The 21287-nt window shown below is 39.9% G+C and overlaps 1 protein-coding gene across 2 annotated transcripts in view; it reads right to left on the bottom strand.

The window, feature by feature from the left end:
• Positions 1-21287, bottom strand: part of PCSK5 (proprotein convertase subtilisin/kexin type 5) — a 257932-nt gene that overhangs the window by 174090 nt on the left and 62555 nt on the right. For both annotated transcript variants that reach the window (XM_052776735.1, XM_052776736.1), the window contains exons 4-5: positions 7407-7550; positions 4106-4182 (exon numbers count right to left, since the gene is read on the bottom strand). In XM_052776735.1, the coding sequence (XP_052632695.1) occupies positions 4106-4182; positions 7407-7550 (221 nt within the window). The remainder of the gene's footprint in view (positions 1-4105; positions 4183-7406; positions 7551-21287) is intronic.

Genomic DNA, 21287 nt, shown 5'->3' with positions numbered 1-21287 from the left:
ACATAATTTTGGAAAGTGCCACTAGTTATCTACAGTCACTTCACAACCCCCCAGTAAATTTTTTCTCATTCCTTTTTCCTCACCAATAAGCCTCAGCAAAAGAAAGCCTTCACTACTAATTAAAAGTGAAAAGCTAGCAAACAGACCACGTACCCTGATGTTTCACAGCTGCGTGCAAAAGTGCCCGGAGACACCTGCTTATTTTTACAGCAATTCTTTTTATCATTCCAACCCTTACGGTTGGGCTATAAAATGAGGCAGAATAAACTAGATCATTACATGAAGCAATGGTGCATTTGTACATCCCACCTTCACTGGAAGACACAAATCACCATTACACAACGTTGTCCAGTTGCTATAGCAGGAAGCAGGAATCAACCAAACTAATCTTGTGCATTATGAAGTCTTTGCAAATCATGGCTTTCAGAATGTTCCCTGGTTGTGGTTACCTCAACTTCCAGGCATAGCTTGAGTATCTAGTGCCAAATGACCACGTATGCTGGATAATCAGAATTCCTGCCCAAATTTCTGAAGATATTTTAGACATATAAAAATACAGAAAGGCTACTAGCAGTGCTTTTCAGTACCTACATAGTCATTTAATTCTTGTTGAGCCCAGTGGGAACTAGGAAAGAAAGGGTGACAGCCCCAAAAGTTGAAGGTGCTTAAGTGGTGCTTACCAGGCTCAGTGTATCTGCTAACTGGAAATACCAAGCCTCTAAGCGGAGGTTAGGCTGCCAAGTAATCTTACACTGAAAGCATGCTTCATGTATCCTCTGTGTCCAAAAGCTGACTCTACACTGATGCTGTACCTCCTGATAACACTGATGAAGCTCAGTACAGCACAGCATCTGCCCTCCCACCACCACATCTCACAGCAGGACCTTATGGGTTGGGCAGTGAGAGTATTCACCAGGGAGGCAGGGTATGAAAACTCAAATCCCCCAGCCCTAGGAGACAAACGAACTGGTCCAGTTTTATATCCCACATAAAACTCTAATTAGCAACAAAACAGAAAGCAGCCTGCCTTCTCTGGACATGCTTTGTAAGAAAGTGATGATTTCAGTACCCAGCCAAAGAAAAAGATTCAGCTGTGATTCACAGATAGAGGTACATGGCTCCTTGCAGCACCAAAAAGGGAGAATCCCTGAAATGGCACCTAAACCGGGAGGCCTCCAAGTGTACCCTTACCATGCTGCAACTCCAAGGACAGGAGCATCTTCACCTGGATAAGACTGGATGTGTACCTGAAGTGTGTGTGGGGATAGGGGGTGGTGGACAGCAGGAGAGAGGGACATGCTGTGATGCAAACTGGCAGCTCAGTCGAGGAGTATTTGCAGAGGGCCAGGCTGACTGTCACATCTTTTCTCAAAACTCCTTGGAGGCCACTGCTGGCAACTGCCTGTCCATCACACTCAGTTTTGTGGACAACAGTTGTAGGCACTTGGGGCATTGTCATACAGTCACCTTAGTTCACTGAAACTGGCATTGCCAGTGAGAGGTTCAGGCCATGCTCCATCTTCCCCGCTTGTATCTGTCTCCCTCTGCTCTGACCTCAGGCTGAGCTGAATGAGGTACCTGCGCAACCTGGCTGAAAATGCAATTTGTTATTGCTGTTGGCAGCGCAGCTTTCAGCGTAATTCACTCTGGAGAGCTGCGCAAAGGCTGGGAAAAGGGGGAAAGAGCAAACATTAGGTAAGGAGTGGGGGTGACCACCCTTTTGTGGTGATCATGCAGCCACAGTTTTGCTCTTCCAACACTTTGTACAGGGCTATAGTATAGACACCTAGTTCAAAGCTAGAGCTGCTGACGAAGTGGTCTGTCATGCAAATTAGTTGTTGCAGCATGCTGAGTGGCAATGCCTACATAGTCTGGGCTGTAAACAATTTATGTTCCTATGTTCCTACTCTGTTTTCAGCTAACTCGCATGTTTATAAACCTTGCTTGTAGTCCTGAGACCTCTCATAAGCCAAACTAAAGATTTCTTTCCTTAGCCGCCAAAAATTTATAGCATATTTGCTGATTCTGACCTTTGTACACCAGTGACAGGACACTTCTAAAACTGAGGTAACAACGGCACATGAAATTCCTCCATTGTAAGACAAATAGAAGGCTTTGAAAGAGTAAGAATTGATAGACTTTTATTCATTCTTCTGTTTCAATGAACGTGTATCTTGAGGATATCTTCTAACAAGTTCAGTGTAGTATTAGCATTTTCCATACAAGCATCTAGCTTTGAAATCCTCACCTTGTCACTAACTTAACTGAGGCAATGCAGCAACTGGGTCTATCTACCATTTGTTCCACATCAGTGTTTTCTTTTTGCTTAAACTTAAAGTAGTCTGCACATGTAGAATGTTTACACATTTCAAAACAAAGGGTTTTACTAAATTTCTCTTTTTATTCTCTCATGGTACTCTTGCTTTAGGAGATTTCTAGTGAAGAAGAGGCAGATAAGATGCAGTAAACTTAGCTTCTGTATGAAAATAGGATGAGAGAGATATGCCTAAGGGGAAAAACGGAAAGAAACAGCTCTTGCATGTACTTGTTTCTAGACAAAAATATTTGGCAGCATGTAAACTGTATCAAATAAGAACAATTGAATGAAAATATATGCCAAGATTGTGGTCCTAAATAAATAAGCTATTATTATTATTCAAATTAAAACCAACATAATACGTTTCTATGTTAAACAGTATTTCAAGTCATCACCACTAAGATGTGGCTGTGTGTGTATGTACATTTATTTATATAGCTTCCAAGAGCTAAATCCTTACATATTTCTGATCTTGCCCTACCAGGCAGGATCAGGCTGACTGACCAAGCAAGTACTTGGCAGAATTCACCTCACTTTTCACAGTTATTTCACGCTATGGCTGAAAGTAGCTATGACAGCTCCTTGATAGTCACTGTAAGATCTATACATGACAGGCAGCTATGCGTAATGAGGCCCTGTTCTTCAGCTTGTCCATACGTGGTTCCCTGCTGTTATGAAGAAGGTGTTGACCAGGAGAGGATTCTCCCATCAAAGTGTGATCCAGGGTTGCTCCAATTGGTTTCTTCAGTCAAACCAATGTTAAGTTTTGTTGCTGACTCCCAGCTCGCACCTGCTACACTCTTCTGGAGAAAGTTTGTGGGATTGTAGGGAAGAGACAACACAAAGCCAAAAGCATTTCAGTTGTGTAAAGGGCAAAGTTTCACCTCTTGTGGTCTTTCTTCTTCAGGCAAATACTAAATGTTTTCCACAATAAATAAAAAAACCTCTAGAAAACAAAATGCAGTCAGCATGTTGACAACTAGTAGGATTCTCCTGCCTCTAATTCATGCAATTCCACAGAAAGATATTTCTTTCTGCCAAGTACCTGGTTAAAAAAATGTTACGAACAACTAACTGCCCTCAAATACCCATGGGGGCACAAAGGTGGCCTGCTTCGTGAGGTGAGGTGTCCCTCCCAGTGTCTCCCCCAGCCTTCAACACAGCATACCCAAAGAGCAGAGTTGGAATGACAAATACCAGGAAGCAGAGCTCTGAAGGAGAAATAGGTCATTCATGGAGATATATCCAACCAGTCATGTGACACAGATATTATAATCCAGCAGAATTGCCACTTTGGATCTATAAGGTTTCCATCAAACCTCCACACGTTAAGTCTCCATCACTTTAAAAGACATTATTACAGAAAAAAAAAAAAAATCCCCATTAACTTGTCTATTTCTTCAATACACAAAGTTTATAAAGTCCAAGAGAGTCAGAAGCCAAGACAGCTGTCACACATAACTCCCCAATAACTCAATGAGATGATATCTGAGAAAAGTAAGAGTCACCCCTTATATTCCGCATCCCAAAAGGATTGAAAATGATTCATTTCACGTGCCCAGAACTCTCAAACTAATTTTTATGTGGTTTTGGATGGCTCCAAATGCATTCAAAGAGTAAGTGTCATGCAGTGTGCATGGAAGATACATAAATACGTATTTCACAAAGATTTAAATGCAAATCACACTGCTTTATGAGGAACCAAGTTTCCTAGACTTTCACAGAAGAACTGGTACTTTCTGCTTGATGAACTAGATTAAAAATGTCATAAAAGTCATAGTGCCTTACTTGTTCTCGTTGCTGGCATCATATCGAGGCATAGGGTCAAAATCATTTCCATTGACATCAAAACTGGCCTGCGAATCCTGTAGCGAACAGGAGAAAGAAAACCAGCTTCTCATTAATTAGCTATTGACTCATGTGGCCTATACTTCTACAGCAGGTTCCTACAAGAGAGTAATTAGGTTAACTAACATTCCTGTGGTTTTATGATGATTGCATGTTTTAGGAAAGAAGTATATATTTAATAATTATGGGATTTACATATTTTATTTTATTTTTGGAAAAAGGAGAAGGATAACAAATGCTCTGAAAAAGCACAGTTCCAGTGTCAGAGAGGAAATAGAAAGTGGTGTTTCATTTAACCAGAAGACTACATTTCTTCTAAGAAACTTCTAGAAGTTAAGAAAGTTCATTCTCAAAATTGGAATTTTGCTAAATGTTTCAAGATTCAAGAAATTATCTGCACAATGATGACTGAAATTTCAGCCATAGCTTCAAGGAATAAGAATAATATAATTTTAAGAATATTGTTATAAAAATACAGCTTGAAATGCAACATAAACTGCATTCCCTTTTTCCCTGGGAGTGTAACTGTTTCAGATATTTGCAAGGTATCTCCCTATTTTTGTTCCATATTTTACATTTACCAGGACTCTTACAGCTGAAAATAGGTTTCTAGAGCAAATAGCTGCTGGTTTGTATGGCTCCCATTAATCGATGTGGTAGCATGTGGTGTGTTGACATGGCAAGCAACTCTTTTTAATCTCTTCTTTGTTCAAAACCAGTTACCACATCCACCTCAAATATTCCTGTTTGTAGCCACACCAGCAATAATCTGACATATAGAAGGCATTTGTCATCAAACAAGCAATGTGTATTGCTTTGGGGGAACTCCTTGTTGGTGTGAGGAAAGGGAGAGAGGAGGTGGTAAGGGAATAAATAGCTGCTTTAAATTCAGTGGAAGGACAGTACTGGGATGAGGTGACATATGATACAACCCGGGTCATTCACTGAGGAGGTAGAATTATATTTGGTTTGTTTAAATAACTTAAGAGATTAAAATGAAAGATGGGGCATGCATTAGGATCAAGCATACATTAACAAATAGGGCAACTGCCTGTCACTTGTGCTGGTGCAGTCCTCCTCATGTATTTCACAGCTGAGTTCCTGTTTTGGGTCTGTATGGTGCGGTTTTGGTAGCGGGGGAGGGGCTGCAGGGGTGGCTCCTGTGAGAAGCTGCTAGAAGCTTCCCCACCTCCAAGTTGGACCCGCCTCTGGCCCAGGCCAAGCCCATCAGTGACGGTGGTAGCGCCTCTGGGATAATGTATTTAAGAAGGGGAACCTGCAGTGAGTAGGGGGATCAGAATGTGAGAGGAACCCCTCTGCAGACACCGAGGTCAGTGCAGAAGGAGGGGGAGGACGAGCGGGGGAGGAGGGGATGCCCCTGCAGCCCGTGGTGGGACGGCAGGCTGTCCCCCCCCAGCCCATGGAGGGGAGCGGGGGAGCAGATGCCCACCGGCAGCCTGGGGAGGAGCCCATGCCGCAGCAGGGGGATGCCCCCAAAGATGGCCGTGACTCCATGGGAAAGCACACCCTGGAGCAGTCTGTGCCTGAAGGACTGCAGCCCGTGGGAAGGACTCACGCTGGAGAAGTCTGTGGAGAACTGTCTGCTGTGGGAGGGACCCCACTCTGGAGCAGGGGAAGAGTGAGGAGTCTTCCCCCTGAGGAGGAAGGAGCGGCAGAGACAAGGTGTGATGAACTGACCCCAACCCCCATTCCCCGTCCCCCTGCATTGCTGCAGGGGAGGAGGTAGAGAAAATTGGGAGTGGAGTGGAGCTGGAAAGGAGGGAGGGGTGGGGGGAAAGTGTTTCAAGGTTTGATTTTACTTCCCATTATCCTTGTTTTGATTTGATTGGTAGTAAATTAAATTGATTTTGTTATTTCCCCAAGTTGAGTCTGTTTTTGTCTGTGACCATAAGTGGTGTGTGATCCCTCCCTGTCCTTGGCTCGACCCACGAGCTTTTCTTTACATTTTCTCCTCCTCATAGCACCAGGGCCGGAGGGGGTAGGTGTGAGCGAGCGGCCTTGTGGTGCTTTGTTACCGGCTGGGCTTAAACCACAACAGTTCCACACGCAGCATGGGGAAGGATACAGATATAAGTATGGCTAATTTAAAATAAACAGCTTTAAACCATGGACACAATTGTAGCTTTTGATGGGTTGTTAAAGATGTTTTTGTCACCTTCATCTCTTCAATGCGCTGCCAAGATGATAAGCTCACTGGGAAAAAGCCTGTGTTCAGGCCTCTTTTACAAGATCTATGTCTGTAATGGGACTAAAGGTATATGCATGCCTTGGGCTGGTTATATTCACCAGTCCAGCTCAATCCAAATGTATTTGTTTGTTTTCTTACCTTATGTGAATGTACACCTTGCACACTTTATTTCAGAGAAATCATAAGGTCCTCAAGGTCATGTGCTTTCAGGCAATGCCTACTCCCAAAGCACAGGACTAATCACTCCAGCAAAGCGTGGCCTGGATGCTCTGAACAGCTTCAAGCTCTGACACTAATACAAGAAGTCACCCACTAGAGAAGGAGCTTCTCCTCATGTTATACAACCCTCCAAGGTATACTAAACCAATCATTTAAATGTGATGAACCACAAGCAAACAGAAACCTCCTGAGGCAACATGAGACATAGGACACAGAAAACAAAGGACACAGCTCTATTAAGAGAGATGTACTAGAAGGACCCCAAAATATTCTACACCTGTTTTTAACTGAGTGAATCATAACAAGTCATGTCTTTCTCCTTTAATATTATTTCTAGCAGTAAGATAAATAGCTTTAAAAATAAATACATGGAAGGATATGCCTAAAATTACAGTCTTTGAGAAAAGCTACTGTCTTGCTAGATAAATATTGGCCAAAAATGGACTTCAGCTGCACGCATTAACTTATAAGCAGTGTATTCCATTTCTAAGTTCTGAGAGTGTGAGGATATTAAGCAAAATAATTACAGAAAAGAGGAAAAGCATCCGATGATTGGTTCCAATCCTTCAGAAATTCAGGACTCAGCTACAAGAGGCATCCAGATATTAAATATGTTCAGATAGAACACAGTCTTAACTAAAACAATACAGATTACCAAAAGCTGTCTCCCTTCCTACCACTGGTGTTAACATTTGAGGAAACCCTCATATGATTCTTCCTCCTTCCCTCCTCCCTCCCTCCATCTTTCCAGGAGCAGCAAATTTATTTGGGGTAATAATAAAGCAGCAAATCTGGACTCCTGTGGACACTCACATAATTCTGCATCAAGTCTGGATGGTTTCTTTCGATGCCGTCATCCAGGATGGTGACCACAACATTCTTTCCAGTGTAACCTCTCTTCCAAGCACCTACTATATTCATATCTGATTGGCAGTGGTGGGTGTTATCACTGCAGTGCTGGGGAGAGAAGAGGAGATAAAGATGTTGGATGTTGCAGATTAGTGAGCAGTGTGCAGCTGAGATATTATCCTACTTCCATTAACATTACCATTTAAATCAGCACATGAGCATATTGATTGGAACAGCAACTATACAAGATCAACATCTTCATTTAGACAGAAAATAATTTAAAAAGAAATGCCAAATTAAATGAAAATTGCTAGTCCTGCTTATTTCTCTTCCTGATTACTCTTCATGCTAAGTAATAGAAGAGGGAAGCATCCAGTCATACTGAACCACTAGAAGCCATGTGTAAAACAAAGCAACTATTCCTGGCTGTTAAGCGTGCTCATTTGAAATGTACATTTGAATTATTTGAATTTTTTCAGAAAAACAAACCATATGTGGATAAAAGTAGACAAATGCCTGTAGAGAAATGGTCATGGAAAAAACCTTGTTTTTTGGAGCTTATGTGCTGTACAATTTCTTGACAGAATGTCTGGAAACTAATCCAGATTCATTTCTATCTACAAAAGAAGGCTTTTGGCAGGTTTTGTGCAATATCAGCAGGAGATGAGCAGCAGTTAAGAACCTGTATCCAAAACAACACCCTGAAAAACTTGCAGCTTTGGGTGTCTGATGAATTGTAGATACTTAGATCGAGAGCAGCCTGGGATACAGCTTTCAGAGCAACCAACTCCAGTGTGACGGAGAAAGAAAGTTTAGGGTACATTAAAACTGAAAGCCTCTTCCTTGACATGAATGCACTCAGCTCATGTGAAGAGATCTGGCTTGCCATGGCAATGAGACATGACCCTTGGGTATTCTTATGCCCCATTAGTGACTCTCTAACCCACAGGCAGAGCCCTCCCCTGTGAAGTGAGTTCAATGAGCCCCTTAACTGCACTGCTTTCCTCCAGCTCCTCCAGGCTCAGAGCAACGGGGAAAAAAAATTTAAAAAGAGCGGGTGCAGGGAAGGGGAAAAGCAAAGGGCGGGAGGAAGAAAAAGGGAATTAAAAAAGAAACTTGTATCATAGCTACAATGGCCACACAAGTATGCTCCACCTCATTGCCCGCCCCACTGCCTCCTGTCCCCACTTCAGCCTCGTGTTTTGGCACTCTACAATTTGTAAGGAGTATAAATATATTCAGAAGGATGCACTTTGCCTTGACTTAGTCCATCTCTCTCCTCCTGAATGTAAGCACACTGAAGAAGTGTTAGCCATACTGGGTGCAAACTGACATCAGATTACTATTAAACTGTAATTTTCCTCCTTTTTCTCCAGTTTACTGCCCTGTACTGTCATACACAAACCAGAGGATTTAAGAGTGGTCATGTGCCATTACTAAAGCAAGATTCTATTATTAGGCACTATATATATGTATAGTATAAAGTCTCTCTCACAGTCTTTCCCGTGTTTGCAAATATCTGTCTCTCTCTCTGTGTCTATCCATCTGCACACAAAGGAGCTTGAAGGACTTCAGGGACAAGTTCCAAGGAACGTATAGGGCAGGCTTAATGCTTTTGTTCTGTGTATTGCTTGGAAATGCTCACGCTGCTGGCTTTATGAAATTAATTACAATCTAAACTAGCCATCTGTACACTGAACGGAATGGCTGTACACATGAGGCTTCCTAATGTACAAACAAGGGGACTAGAAGTATGTAATGTTTCCAGGTGCTTTTGCATTTTTCAGAAGTGTTACTGAATTAAGCATCAGAAAATACCTGCAAAAGCTATTAATATCATCATTCACATTTTGCTGATGTGAAGACAAGGAGACAAAAAGGTGGAAGTACCAGCCTTCAGCCACAGAGTAAACCTAAGAGAGAGCTGCAATGGGCAATCAGGATTCCTGGCTCTGACCTCCAGTCAAATTTACTGGGCTATTTCACTGTCCCCTTATCCCCTTCTCTGAAATGCCCAATGACCCTTTGGCTGCTTTGCTGACTGTCTTGTCCTCTCTTCCTAGGGGATGAGCTTGTTGTTTTGCTTCCATGCCAGTCAAACTACTCAGGCTGAGCAAGCATATGGGGTTTTAATACCCATTCCCTTGCAAGCTCTTTGGCTTTCTGCCAGAAGATCACTTTTTTTTTCCCTTAATGATGTTGGCACAGTCAGTTGCCCTCACTTACCTTACCTGAACTTCCACTTTTGCGGTGGTGGCTGAAGGGAGCTAATTCATCAGCTGCTTTGCTACGTGCATGTAGACAAACACAAGATGAGACATCTCTTGCTTTACCGCATGCTCTGATGATTCTCTCAAGAGAAGTGCCAGGTCAAATTGATATTCAAATTATCTTGCTCTGCTCCAAGACTGGGCAGAAAGCTAGTCTAAACAAAATCTTTCTGCATAAAATAAATTCCAGGGGTAAAGCAGGCATAACTGCGTGCCCACTTATAACTTTGGATCACAGCATATGTAACATATGGATACAAAATGCAAAGGCAGCAAAGAAGCATCCAAGTGGGAGTAGTTCAACAGCAGATGAAGGGTTCTGTTCTTATGGTTACAATATATAACTTATTCTCAAATTCTATTAAAAATAGCATCTTTGTTTTCATTTTACCTCTATACTCATCCTCCTCCTCTCAATTCTTTATCTATGCTCTTCTCTCCCTGCTACCTAGCCTTGTTCTTCTCTTCCAATACTATCTTTTACCACTTAAATTCCAGTTTTGTTTGGTTCAACATCTGATCTCAGATTCCTGTATATTAACCACAAACTATACCTTCCCCCAGATTAGTGTCTGATTTTCTCCAGATTAATCAGATTGTGCACTTTTCTCTCAAAGCAGTCTGACTTGGCTTTTATCAGGAACACTTTAAATCTTGGAGTGCAATTCCTCTTTAAATACTACATAATATGGTATAGATATCCTGTTCCACACTGAACAGCATCTAAGATGCCATCTATTACTTGGTTTCACTTGCACTCTTTCCTGTTCCTTTGTGCTGGTTTTGGCTGGGATACAGTTAATTTTCTTCATAGTAGCTAGTACAGGGCTGCATTTTGGATTTGTGCTGAAAACAGTGTTGATAATTCAGGGATGTTTTCATTACTGCCGAGCAGTGCTTACACAGAGTCAAGGTCTTTTCTGCTTCTCACCCCACCCCCCCAGTGAGGAGGCTGGGGGGGCACAAGAAGTTGGGAGGGGACACAGCTGGGACAGCTGACCCCAACTGACCAAAGGGATATTCCAGACCATATGACATCATGCTCAGCATATAAAGTAGGAAGAAGAATAAGGAAGGGGGGGACGTTCGGAGTGATAGTGTTTGTCTTCCCAACTAACCGTCACACGTGATGGAGCCCCGCTTTCCTGGAGATGGCTGAACACCTGCCCGCCGGTGGGAAGTGGTGAATGAATTCCGTGTTTTGCTGTGCTTTTGTACGCAGCTTTTGCTTTACCTATTAAGCTGCCTTTATCTAAACCCACGAGTTTTCTCACTTTCACTCTTGATTCTCTCCCCCATCCCACTGGCATGGAGCGAGCGAGTGGCTGTGTGGTGGTTAGTTGCTAGCCAGGGTTAAACCACAACACCCTTTAAATTCCTCTTTCCTTCAAAACCACTTCTTGTAAGGAATTTTCCGCTACTGGGTTCCTTTCTATAATTTTCCTTTAACCATGTGTTTCTTCTTTACCACCTATCCAAATTACATTGTCAGCTTCTTAGCAGAGGGCAGTTTTTTAATTAATTTGGAAGCACTGTTTTAATTTACAGTTTTACCCAAATAAAAAATAATAAACCATCTGTCATTATAATAAAAATTATGGGATCAAGAGTGATTGAATTTTATATCAATGGGCAAGTACTGAATTTTGTAGCTCATTTTCAATCTATTTTTCCTGTTATCTTTTTACAATAAAACCAAACTTTGTCATGATAATGTACAAAAACTGTGTGCTTGCAAGTTTTTATTAGATCTGTTAATCTTTGAACTGTTGGGTTTTGAATTTTAAAGGGAATAGTATAAAATAGGTTAGTCTACATAATTTCCCCCCTCTCCAAGCAGACAAGGTAATTCAGAAATTTCGCGCATTGGTACCATGACTAGACAACTGCAGTAAGCCAGCACTATTTCAACATATGTTGTTTTAATCTATTGCCCGGAGGATACCATCAAAAGCAACAAAAAACCTCTCACCCAGTTACATAGAATAATTTTTACTGAGATTTTTAAAAGGCATTCAAAGATGATGTTTTTCTTTGGACTGTTTAATTGGAAAATGTTAATGATACCACCATTACTATTTAACAGAAACCATCTGCAAGGTTGAGAGACTCTTGAAGTACACGTAGGAAGGAAGAGGGCTATAGTAAGAAAAAATTCAGATACTGAACTTTTCTCATACTTGAAATTCAATGCTTATGAGCATAAAAAGACGAAAGAATCACTTAGACATCTTTGGACAGACAATTTGGAAGCCTGCCTTTGTGCAATTAACAAGCAGACATAACGTTAGAAACGTTTTCTTTTTGATGTTTGCATGATGCTTTCAGTATCAGACAGAAGCCTGGATTCTCTTAGCTATTTTGTGAAATTCTCTCTAAAAAGTAGCTTATGATCATTATCATTATCTTAATGTTTCTTGTCTGCTGTAGTAATTTTTGTCATCAGAGGTTTGGTGTAGGGATCAATAACAAAATTGAACAGTTAAACTGAGAAATCAAGAATCATATCAATGGTCAAAATCTTTTGGAATTCCAGAGATTAAAATCAAATTAAAAGAACAATGACTATAAAATTTTGTTCTGCCTTTTGCAATGCCTGTTAGTCTATAAAAACAGAGTAGAAACAGAAGTTTCTAATCCTGTGACATGCAGTCTCTCAGAAATGGCATATTGTGCCCTCTGCAAGTCTTCATGAGGTACCTTGCATTGGTTTCCTGTAGTTTTGGAGTCACAAGATGTTCTTTGACAAGATCTTGTCAATATCTAAGGGGATATAGAGAAACATGATAATCAGAATGACACAATTTTAAAGACCAATTGTGAGTTGGCAGGTCTTGGATCTCATTTAGTGGAACATAACATATGCTTCTGAACCCAGGAAAGCTCTGAAATACTAGTCCCTAGTCAGACATTAGAGAACATAAGACTCTTTTAGTATTGAGAAGAAGAAGAAGGAGGAGAAGAAGAAGAAAAAGAAGAAGAAGAAGAACAAGAACAAGAACAAGAACAAGATGAGTGTTACAGTCTTTCTGGTTTCATTAGAGTAGTAACTAAATGGTCTGTGGCACAGACAGAAACAAGCTGACTAGTCACGTTCTGTACATCAGGGGGTTTTGTCAGCTACTAACCTGTGGACAGGATAAGTCGTAGAACATCGCACATAGAGGAAGAAGGACAGTCAAGGGCCTATGCATTGACCTTGATCAACACCAGCAGGGAGAAGGGGGACAAACAGGGGCAAGGAATGGATCCAGGTATTTTGTGGAGCTATCGGAAAAAAGAGACTATCTACCTGTTCTGTGAAGGGAATGTACTGTGGGGCACTTGGCACTCTTAGCTGGTCCAGGCAAATGGACAGGCAGCAAAGTTTATCAACTTTTAACCTTAGTAGAAAAGACAACCTGATGCTACATTCAGCTTTCTGGGGTACAGTTTTGTGCAGTGTTCTAAGTTAAAACTTGCCAATTGTTCTCTCTTTTCCTGCAAAAAAGAGAAATAATCTCTTTTCTTTATGCTCTTGATGTGATCCAATTTTAAAGTGGAATGAAAGAAGTAAAGCAGGGAGGTAATCAGGAGAGTTGGAAAGGTAGGCTCCTTATTAAAATGGCTCATGTAATGTAATAGAAATCATGACATCAGGCTTTGAAGAGCATCATGACCTATAAAGCTAATGTGATCTACTGAAATTATTTTCTGGTTTCTCTAGAGTAAGCACTTGGAAGCTACATTTTTTAAGAAGACTATTAAAATAATGTTTCTTTTATAAAGTATTTCTCAATTTTTTTTATTCTTTCATCACAATAAACAGAAGGTGAAAGAATTTTTAGGAGAAGAGGGTGTACTTGAAGATTTTTTTTTTTATTTTTCTCAGACATAACCTGATATTTAGTGCATGATACACAGCAATTGCTAACTGCATAAGAAATTCTTTTCTTCTGAATTTCACCTTTAAATAATTGCTGATTATTGTTGCATACAATATTTTTAAGCTCTTGCAGGAGCAGGCAGATAATATAAAGCCTGATTCATCACAAATACAAGATTTTTTTGCATTAATATTATCTGACTTCTAGAGTCATGCTTTACTGAATTGCTGCGCTTTTTTATCTGTGTCTGTATCAAGAGAAATATTTCAAGAGCGTACCATTTTAAATATTTAACACCAATTTATTGCTTGTGCAACTTCAGAGGGTTTAGTTATTTGATTCTTAAGCTTTATTGATTCTTTAAATTAACAAACAAAAATACACTTAGAGGCCAATAAGAACAATCACAGACATACATTATTTTATGCCTGTTTAAGCAATGAAGGAGAGCAGGAAATCAATATAAAAGGGCTTCTTGTATTCACAGGAGTATCTGATGGCTATAGTGAGACACAAATAATTTACAAGACTATATGTATGGGGTTTTGCAGTGAAAAATAAGGAGCTCATAAATCTTATTCTTTGGCTATGATTACATTGCTATTCTTTCCAAAAATAGAATAATTCATAATGTGTTAAATTTGTATTCAAGACAATTCCATCACTTTTCCATCACTGGCACTTTTTTCAAGTCAACGCTGGTTGTTCTTCTGTAACCTGTGTGCTGGCTTAAACATGAATTAATTTAGGGAAGCCCTGCATATCCATGCTCCACAGGCTGATGACAATGCAGCCTCTTTAGGAGCGGGAAACTCCCCCTGCTTCTAGGTCTACAGACAGCAAAGTTTCTCTGCTAGCTGCAAGTTCTGGAACCTGCAGAGGCACAGAAGATGCCTCTTCTTAATATCACCTCTTCTTTCTACATGGGACATGGCCTGTGGCTCTGTTAGGATGTCTGTCTCTAGTCCTGTTTCTTTCCCATGTGGCGTCAACACAAAAGACTTCTTCAAGGCAAAGAGAGAAATGTAGCTAAAAATGCCTTATGGTCATTGTGCATGTTCTGTCACCTCCACTAAGGGGCAAATATGAAAAGTGGCATTCACAAAAAATGCAAAAGGTCCACTACATCATCTCAAAGCGCAAAAATACATATATGTACAGAAAGAAATGAAAGATGAAGATGGAGAAGAAGAAGAAGAAGAAATAGCAAATAAAGGCAGCTAGAATGTGTCCATTTTACCCTGGATGCAAAAATCATCCATATGAATGGCATATTACAGACCTGGTGCATCTTGTATATCCTTGAATCAATGCTCACATGTTGAGAGGTATATGTCAATGTATGGGCAGATTTCCCCCTGGGAAGTGTTGGAAGAAAGCTAAGAACCTGATGCAGAACATCTTGGGGAGACAGTAAAGGACAGAGAGGGGGAAAAAAGAAATAATTTCCACAGCCTGTGGCTACTGCTAAGAAATGCAGGAAGGAAAGAAGCATGTATGGAAATATACCTCTATATGTGGCTGCATTCTCTCAAGATGACTGTATGATGACTGTTACTACTGCTGCTGCTACTGCTATGACTGATACTACCACTACTATATAAATAGCCTACTTAGCAAGAAAGTAGATCAAAAGTTAATGCACTTCTACCTGCCTGAAGTCCTGTCTAGGAAAAAAAAGTATGGCAATTCTTTTATTAATTAGAGAGAATATGTGAAAAGAACAGCTGCTCCCTGGCCTCAGCTGCACACCATAAACCCTGGGGATCCAGTATTCATGAAGGATGAATAATTCCTCGGAGAGACAATTCTTTCCATTCTACCATTTTTTGTGGCCTTTGCCTCATATTTTTATTTGACCTCCTCTAAGTCCCAAAAAAGAAAGAAAAATAGGGCAGTTTTAAAGAGTCCCAAGATGCCTTTTTTTTTTTAATGCATCAGTTCATGGAGTCACAGTTACCTAGTAAGACCAAGTTTCTCCCTCTCTCTCTCTCAAGCTAGACTTGATGTTTTTGTCATTTCTAAGATACCAATTAAACAGAGAGATAGTAAGTCTTGTTTTAAAACAGTTTTCATAAGTTTCTAAGGATTCCTTCTACACTACTAAAGACAGGCTTTTCACAATTTACTTTTTAAACTGTCTTCATGTCAAAGACCATCACTTCTATCTCAAGTCATTAAGGAGCATGGGAAAGGAAGGTGGTTTTATTTAGACTTTGTGTGAACATATGTGATGGAATCGAACCACATGGAGAGAAGGTCCTGAGCAGATGGCTTCAATTAATCATTAACCTTCCCAGAGACTGATGAGAGTGGGAGGAGCCCAGGGCTTACACAAACCCCCTTCCCCTCTCTTTTCATTTTACAGGGAAAAGAGAAAAGTGATGTTTAAGAAGGATATGCTGTTATGGGAATGCTGGGGGTGGAGGGTGAGTAGGGAGCTCATTTAGGATGAACCAGAAATCTTGTTTTTCTAAGAATGTTGTGACCTTGTAGGAATGAGAGGACTTGTGAGGAAATAGATGAGGAGATGTTGGCTCTGAATGCTCATACCCAAATTTTAAGGACTGTTGCAAAACTGCAGTCCTTTTTTCTCTATTTTATGTTGTGGTCTGGTCCCTCTGATCAATGAGGCAATAGCCTGGTGACATCTGGTGTTAATGGTGGGATGTCCTGGGGGGAGAAGGAGGGAGCAAGGGACAAGGAGAGGGAGTTATGTGAGACAACAGGACTTGTTCAGGAGGCTGAAGGAAAGATACGTGTCCCTCGTCTTCCTCAAGGGACAAAAGCAGGTTGGAAAAGCACGGCACATGTAGGTCAGAATATGATGACAACCCCATATTCCATTATTAGTAATGGAGAAGGAGTTTCTCCCTGTTTTCTTGTAGGCATGTGGAGTTCCTGAGGCTGGAACTGTTTCACAATGCCTTTACTTCAGCAATAAACATCTATGCTACCTGAAACCTAGAAGCCTTTTCTCTAAGAATCATAAAAAGCCATCAGGTTATTGTACCCTTGGTCTCATTATTTGCTTGGTTGGTATGTCAGAGGAGATTATAACTTGCCAGAGGACAAACTTTAAGCTCATGAAACTATTCTCTTGAGACAGAAGTATAAAAATCACTCCATACCCTCCTTAGACAGCCTTACAGAAATGTTTAATCTATCACTGAAATGCATGCTGTGAAAATTCATTAACAGCACAGGATCAGACTAAGATGAATGGCTGCTATTTTAGTTTGCCGATAGGGAAGTAAGTGCCCTAGGCACCAGTGGGCTTTTCACCATTTGAACGTGCTATGGTTGATGAATGCAAGGCCCACTGTGTATTATAAGAGAAACCTGGGAAGATAAGGCCAAACCACTAGAGGGAGTGGCTAGTTATACTGTGCAGATGAGATCATCTGGCAAAAATGAGAGGACTAGCCCAGAGAAATCTAGGGAGACCTGGGAAGGAAAAGGAAAGGCTATTCACGAACAAAACAAAACAAAAGTTTTGCATAAGGCAAAAAAGTACCACAGAGTTACTCTTCTTACTGTCTCAGGAAATTTGACTCAGCTGATTATATGTTAAAAGTCCTTCTGCAATGCTGAAGAAGCTTAGTCCAGAGACATATGACACAGCTGTGCATGAAAGACTGTGCAAAATAGGCAACAAATGTAAAAATGTTGTGAAAATTGCAAAGGGTCTTAAAGGAAATCTCAGCAGAATGTCAGGATTCAAGCTATCTCAGAAAAATATAGATATTGCAGAAAGGTTCTAGAGAAGTCCAATATATTTCCAAACACTGTTTTCTATGGAAAACTGGACGCAGACCAATGTCTATAGAGCTTCCTAGTAACAAGACTTTACGGGACTTGGGGATCTGCTGCTAAATGGACCTGCTGCTAAACGCTGACCTTATCACTAAAGTCACCTAGATTGTGTTGGCTGCAGCAGTAGTATGAAGCAACTTCCCCCAGTTGCAAATAAAGTAACTGCATATGTCGAACTGTTTTGCAAACATAATTTTGAACTTATACTAGAGGAAGGTATTTCTGTAGACAGACAGAATATACAACCTCAGTATAAACACATCAAAGACTCAAAAATGTAATTTGTCTAACTGGGACTAGGCAGAAAATCACATTCATGACTGTCAAGCTTATATAGAGTCTGTGTGTAGGGCAGTCGCAACTTTGAAATGATACCCATTAATGATAACTGCCTCAGCATTTGCAGGTATCTTAAAACACCCAGGAAATTAGCAGATGAGACACCCAGAGAAAGTACTAAAGCAAGCTGTGATCAGAGCATTGTCAGAAGGGAAAACTATACACAATCAGAAATAAACTAAAGGTAAGAGTTCTTAATTTTGTGATTGTTGACAATTCCTCTGTGTCCACTGCTTTTCCTGGTACTACAGCTAAAAAATACTCTTTGTGGCTCCTCCCCTCTGTGGTCTGCATTCTTCATTGTCATTCCTACAGTCTCTACCCATCTCTTCTGTGATTCCTGTTTGTTGGTCTTCTGACTCTTGGCTTTCTCCATTTTCAAATCTCCGCTGTAAATGGATCTTCTTTTCCCTGTTTGTTTTGTTTCTCCTACTGGCTATGCTGTTGAACTGGAAATCCTATTTTAACATGAATGTGTGCCAAAAATACATAGCAAAGCTAAAAAGCATCTTCCAAGTAAAAGGAGGAAATCTCAGGGAAATATAATGTACCTCCAGTAAACTAATTGGTTTTTTTTAACTGTTCTGTTCTATCATGGAAATGCATGACGCAGTTACAAAAACATTTTTATTTACTTAAAAACGGTAATGAGATCTTTGGAGCCATTAGAGACGTAGTATGAATTTGTAAGCACTTAATAACATAGCCACTCATAAGGAAGCTAACAGAGGATTTGACATGTCAGTTTGTACTTTGAAGCCATTATGATGGCTTAACAGATATACTCTTTTTGTTTAAGGAAACATTACTGAGCATGTGCAATTATTAAGTCTCAAATCTTAAGAGGCTACAATGCTTCCTTGTAGTTCAGGAAAGTTGAAATTACATTCTCCTATAGCACACTCTCAAATCTGATGACACAAATTAGTGGAGTGGGAAGTAATGATGGCAATAGAGACAGAGTGATCTGGATCACTTATGAAGATGAACTTATTTAAGCGGTGTGTTTGTAATATAATTTTATATAAAATCATACGTAAAATTATGCACATAGGACTGAGAGTGCAAGGCATAAAATGAGAAAGTGTCCAGAAACACAGCAATGGTGAAAAGGATTTACGATGTAAGGTAGACAGTCACCTACAACTTCAAGAAGATGCTCTGTGAAGCCATGTATTATTCTTTGATAGTTAAGCAGTGGAATAGCAGTAAAAGTGGGTTGACACAATTTTTTTAACAACAGCAATGATACTATTCCTGGAATGATATGTGCATGTGCCTAGTATTGATGTTTCAAAAAGGATGCTCTTGGAAAATGAACAATGAGTCCTTGCTGCTTGTTTTCTGAACCAAGTACTGGAAACAATATATACAATGATTCTTAACAAGCTCAAAGAATTTATTTTATCTAAGAGAGAGTGAAGACATGACTTGATTACAGCATGCAAGTAACTCAACACAGATGATATTTTTGAAGGGGGAACATTTCTTTAATCTAGTAGAGAATTGCCTAACAAGGTAAGTACAGAGCAAGATAAACATGCAAACTACAAGGTGTAAGATTTTTAATAGTTAATCATTAAGACAATGCTCTTATAGATGTGACTCTTACAAATCCCATCTTTTAGCTAATATATGTATGTCTTACTGAAAACCTACTGCAGCTTAATTAGAAATTCTGGGCTTGTGATTGCAGATTACCAGTTGCACTGATTGTTGGTCAAATGAAATGATCATACAGTCCTCTGGCATATCTGTGAAATGAATCAACCAAAGGAGTTCAGATCCTAATGCTGGCTTCTGTGAGACTAAAGCAACTCTGTGTCAGGAACTCCACAGAAGCCTCAGTAAGAAGTATGACCTAGGAGAAACAAACTTCTTTCTGGCATTTAACTGCCTTTAAATACTTTGAGAGAGCATTTCAGTGTCTGCAGTTATGCTGCTTTAAATATAAGTGTATCCTGAATAACTCTGCTCTAAATATGCACAGAAACATTAATTACTATGAATAAAACTCAATTAAGTACGCAAAGCAATAATGTCAAAAGGGAATCGACATGAAAATGAGGCGATATTTTGAGTTTTCTTGCCCTTTGACCTTTACATTTAGGAGAGGGTGACAAAAATTTTTGAAAAAATATTTTTTTATTACTTCTGGAGCAGAACCTAGAAATTTTAATTGATGAGCATCTCTGTGCATAGGTATGGATTGCTTTAAAACAGAAAAATATGGGTTTATGTGGTTGCTCTGCTATTTGTATGAAAGAAAGATCTTTCAATGAAAAAACATTTCTAAGAAAAGCAAGAAGAAAGTTCGTTTTGTTTTTATAACCTTGGTGCTGTATAAAATAAATAAGATTTTTGTATTGATTCAGCTGAAGATCCATTTCAGAGTCTTGTTACGGACACCCTGGTCAATTCCTGTATAGATCTAGGGCTTGACATAAAACAATCCACATAACCAACTAAAAAGTAATCATAATGTAATAACAGGCTTATTTAAACACAAAGTTTCAGCCAGTTAGCAGCCAATTAATGTTGGTTTGGAGGAAAAAAATCAACAAAACCTTTAAGTACACGCTTAAGTTTAGGAATATGCTTAAATCTATCCTTGATCTGCAAAGCATTCGGATGGATGCCTAATTCCAGTGAGCTACATGAGACCTGATCATGTGCCTGTGTACTTTGTTGCATATCATCTCATTAACAGCACCGTTGCAAGTAGCCACTTTATTATTAAAGATTTCTCTTTTTTTCTTATGAACAGCTTTTTTTTATTTTTATCCTGTTCAGCCACTTTCTCTTAGTTAACCTATCATCCTTTGACTTATGAATGCCAGGATTTAACATGGATACAACAGGCAAAACAAGCATCTAGGTGAGAACTTTTCCATTCACAACAAATATTTTGACTACCCTGTATTTTTCTCCTTGCTTCTTCCCCCAAACCAACACATGAATCAGATGAACAACTTGGTGCAGGGTGACTGTAATCACAGGGTTGCTACAGAAAGGAGAAATGGGGGAAACCTGCTCAATGTTGTCATTGCATGCTTTACTTTTAATTTGAACTTTCTTATTTGAATCAATTTCCTAGTAGCACCCCTATTCACAACTGCCTAGAAGAAAAATGGCGATGACTTAAATTTTTTTTTTTTTTTTAATCTAAACACGTATACAGAGATGTGAATTGTTCCTGTCCTTCCCCATATAACATAACCGCATTGGGAGACGTCTGCTGCTTAGTGCCTGCCTGGAGGCAACATGGGTCATAACCTCTGTTTCATTCACAGTCGCGCTCATATGTACAAATTCTACCTGTTAAGTGGCAAAAAGAGATGCATGCAGGGCTCAGCCTTAGGTTTATTCTTCATATTAGATTATGGGATAAATCTTGTGAGTCTTTCAAATGTAGAGGCAATCTAACACTTTTTCTGGGGCTTGGCAAAGTAATAAACCAAGCTTACAAAGTGGTTTTGGCCACCCTTGTTGATTCATTCTTTGAGAATATCTACTGAATTAGTCCTCAGAATGTTTCAGTGGTAATAGTTTAC

This window comes from Harpia harpyja, chromosome Z (genome assembly GCF_026419915.1).
Source record: "Harpia harpyja isolate bHarHar1 chromosome Z, bHarHar1 primary haplotype, whole genome shotgun sequence".
NCBI classification, from domain to species: Eukaryota; Metazoa; Chordata; class Aves; order Accipitriformes; family Accipitridae; genus Harpia; species Harpia harpyja.
Note: the sequence above shows the minus strand (reverse complement) of the source record. Positions and strands in the feature narration are given on the sequence as shown.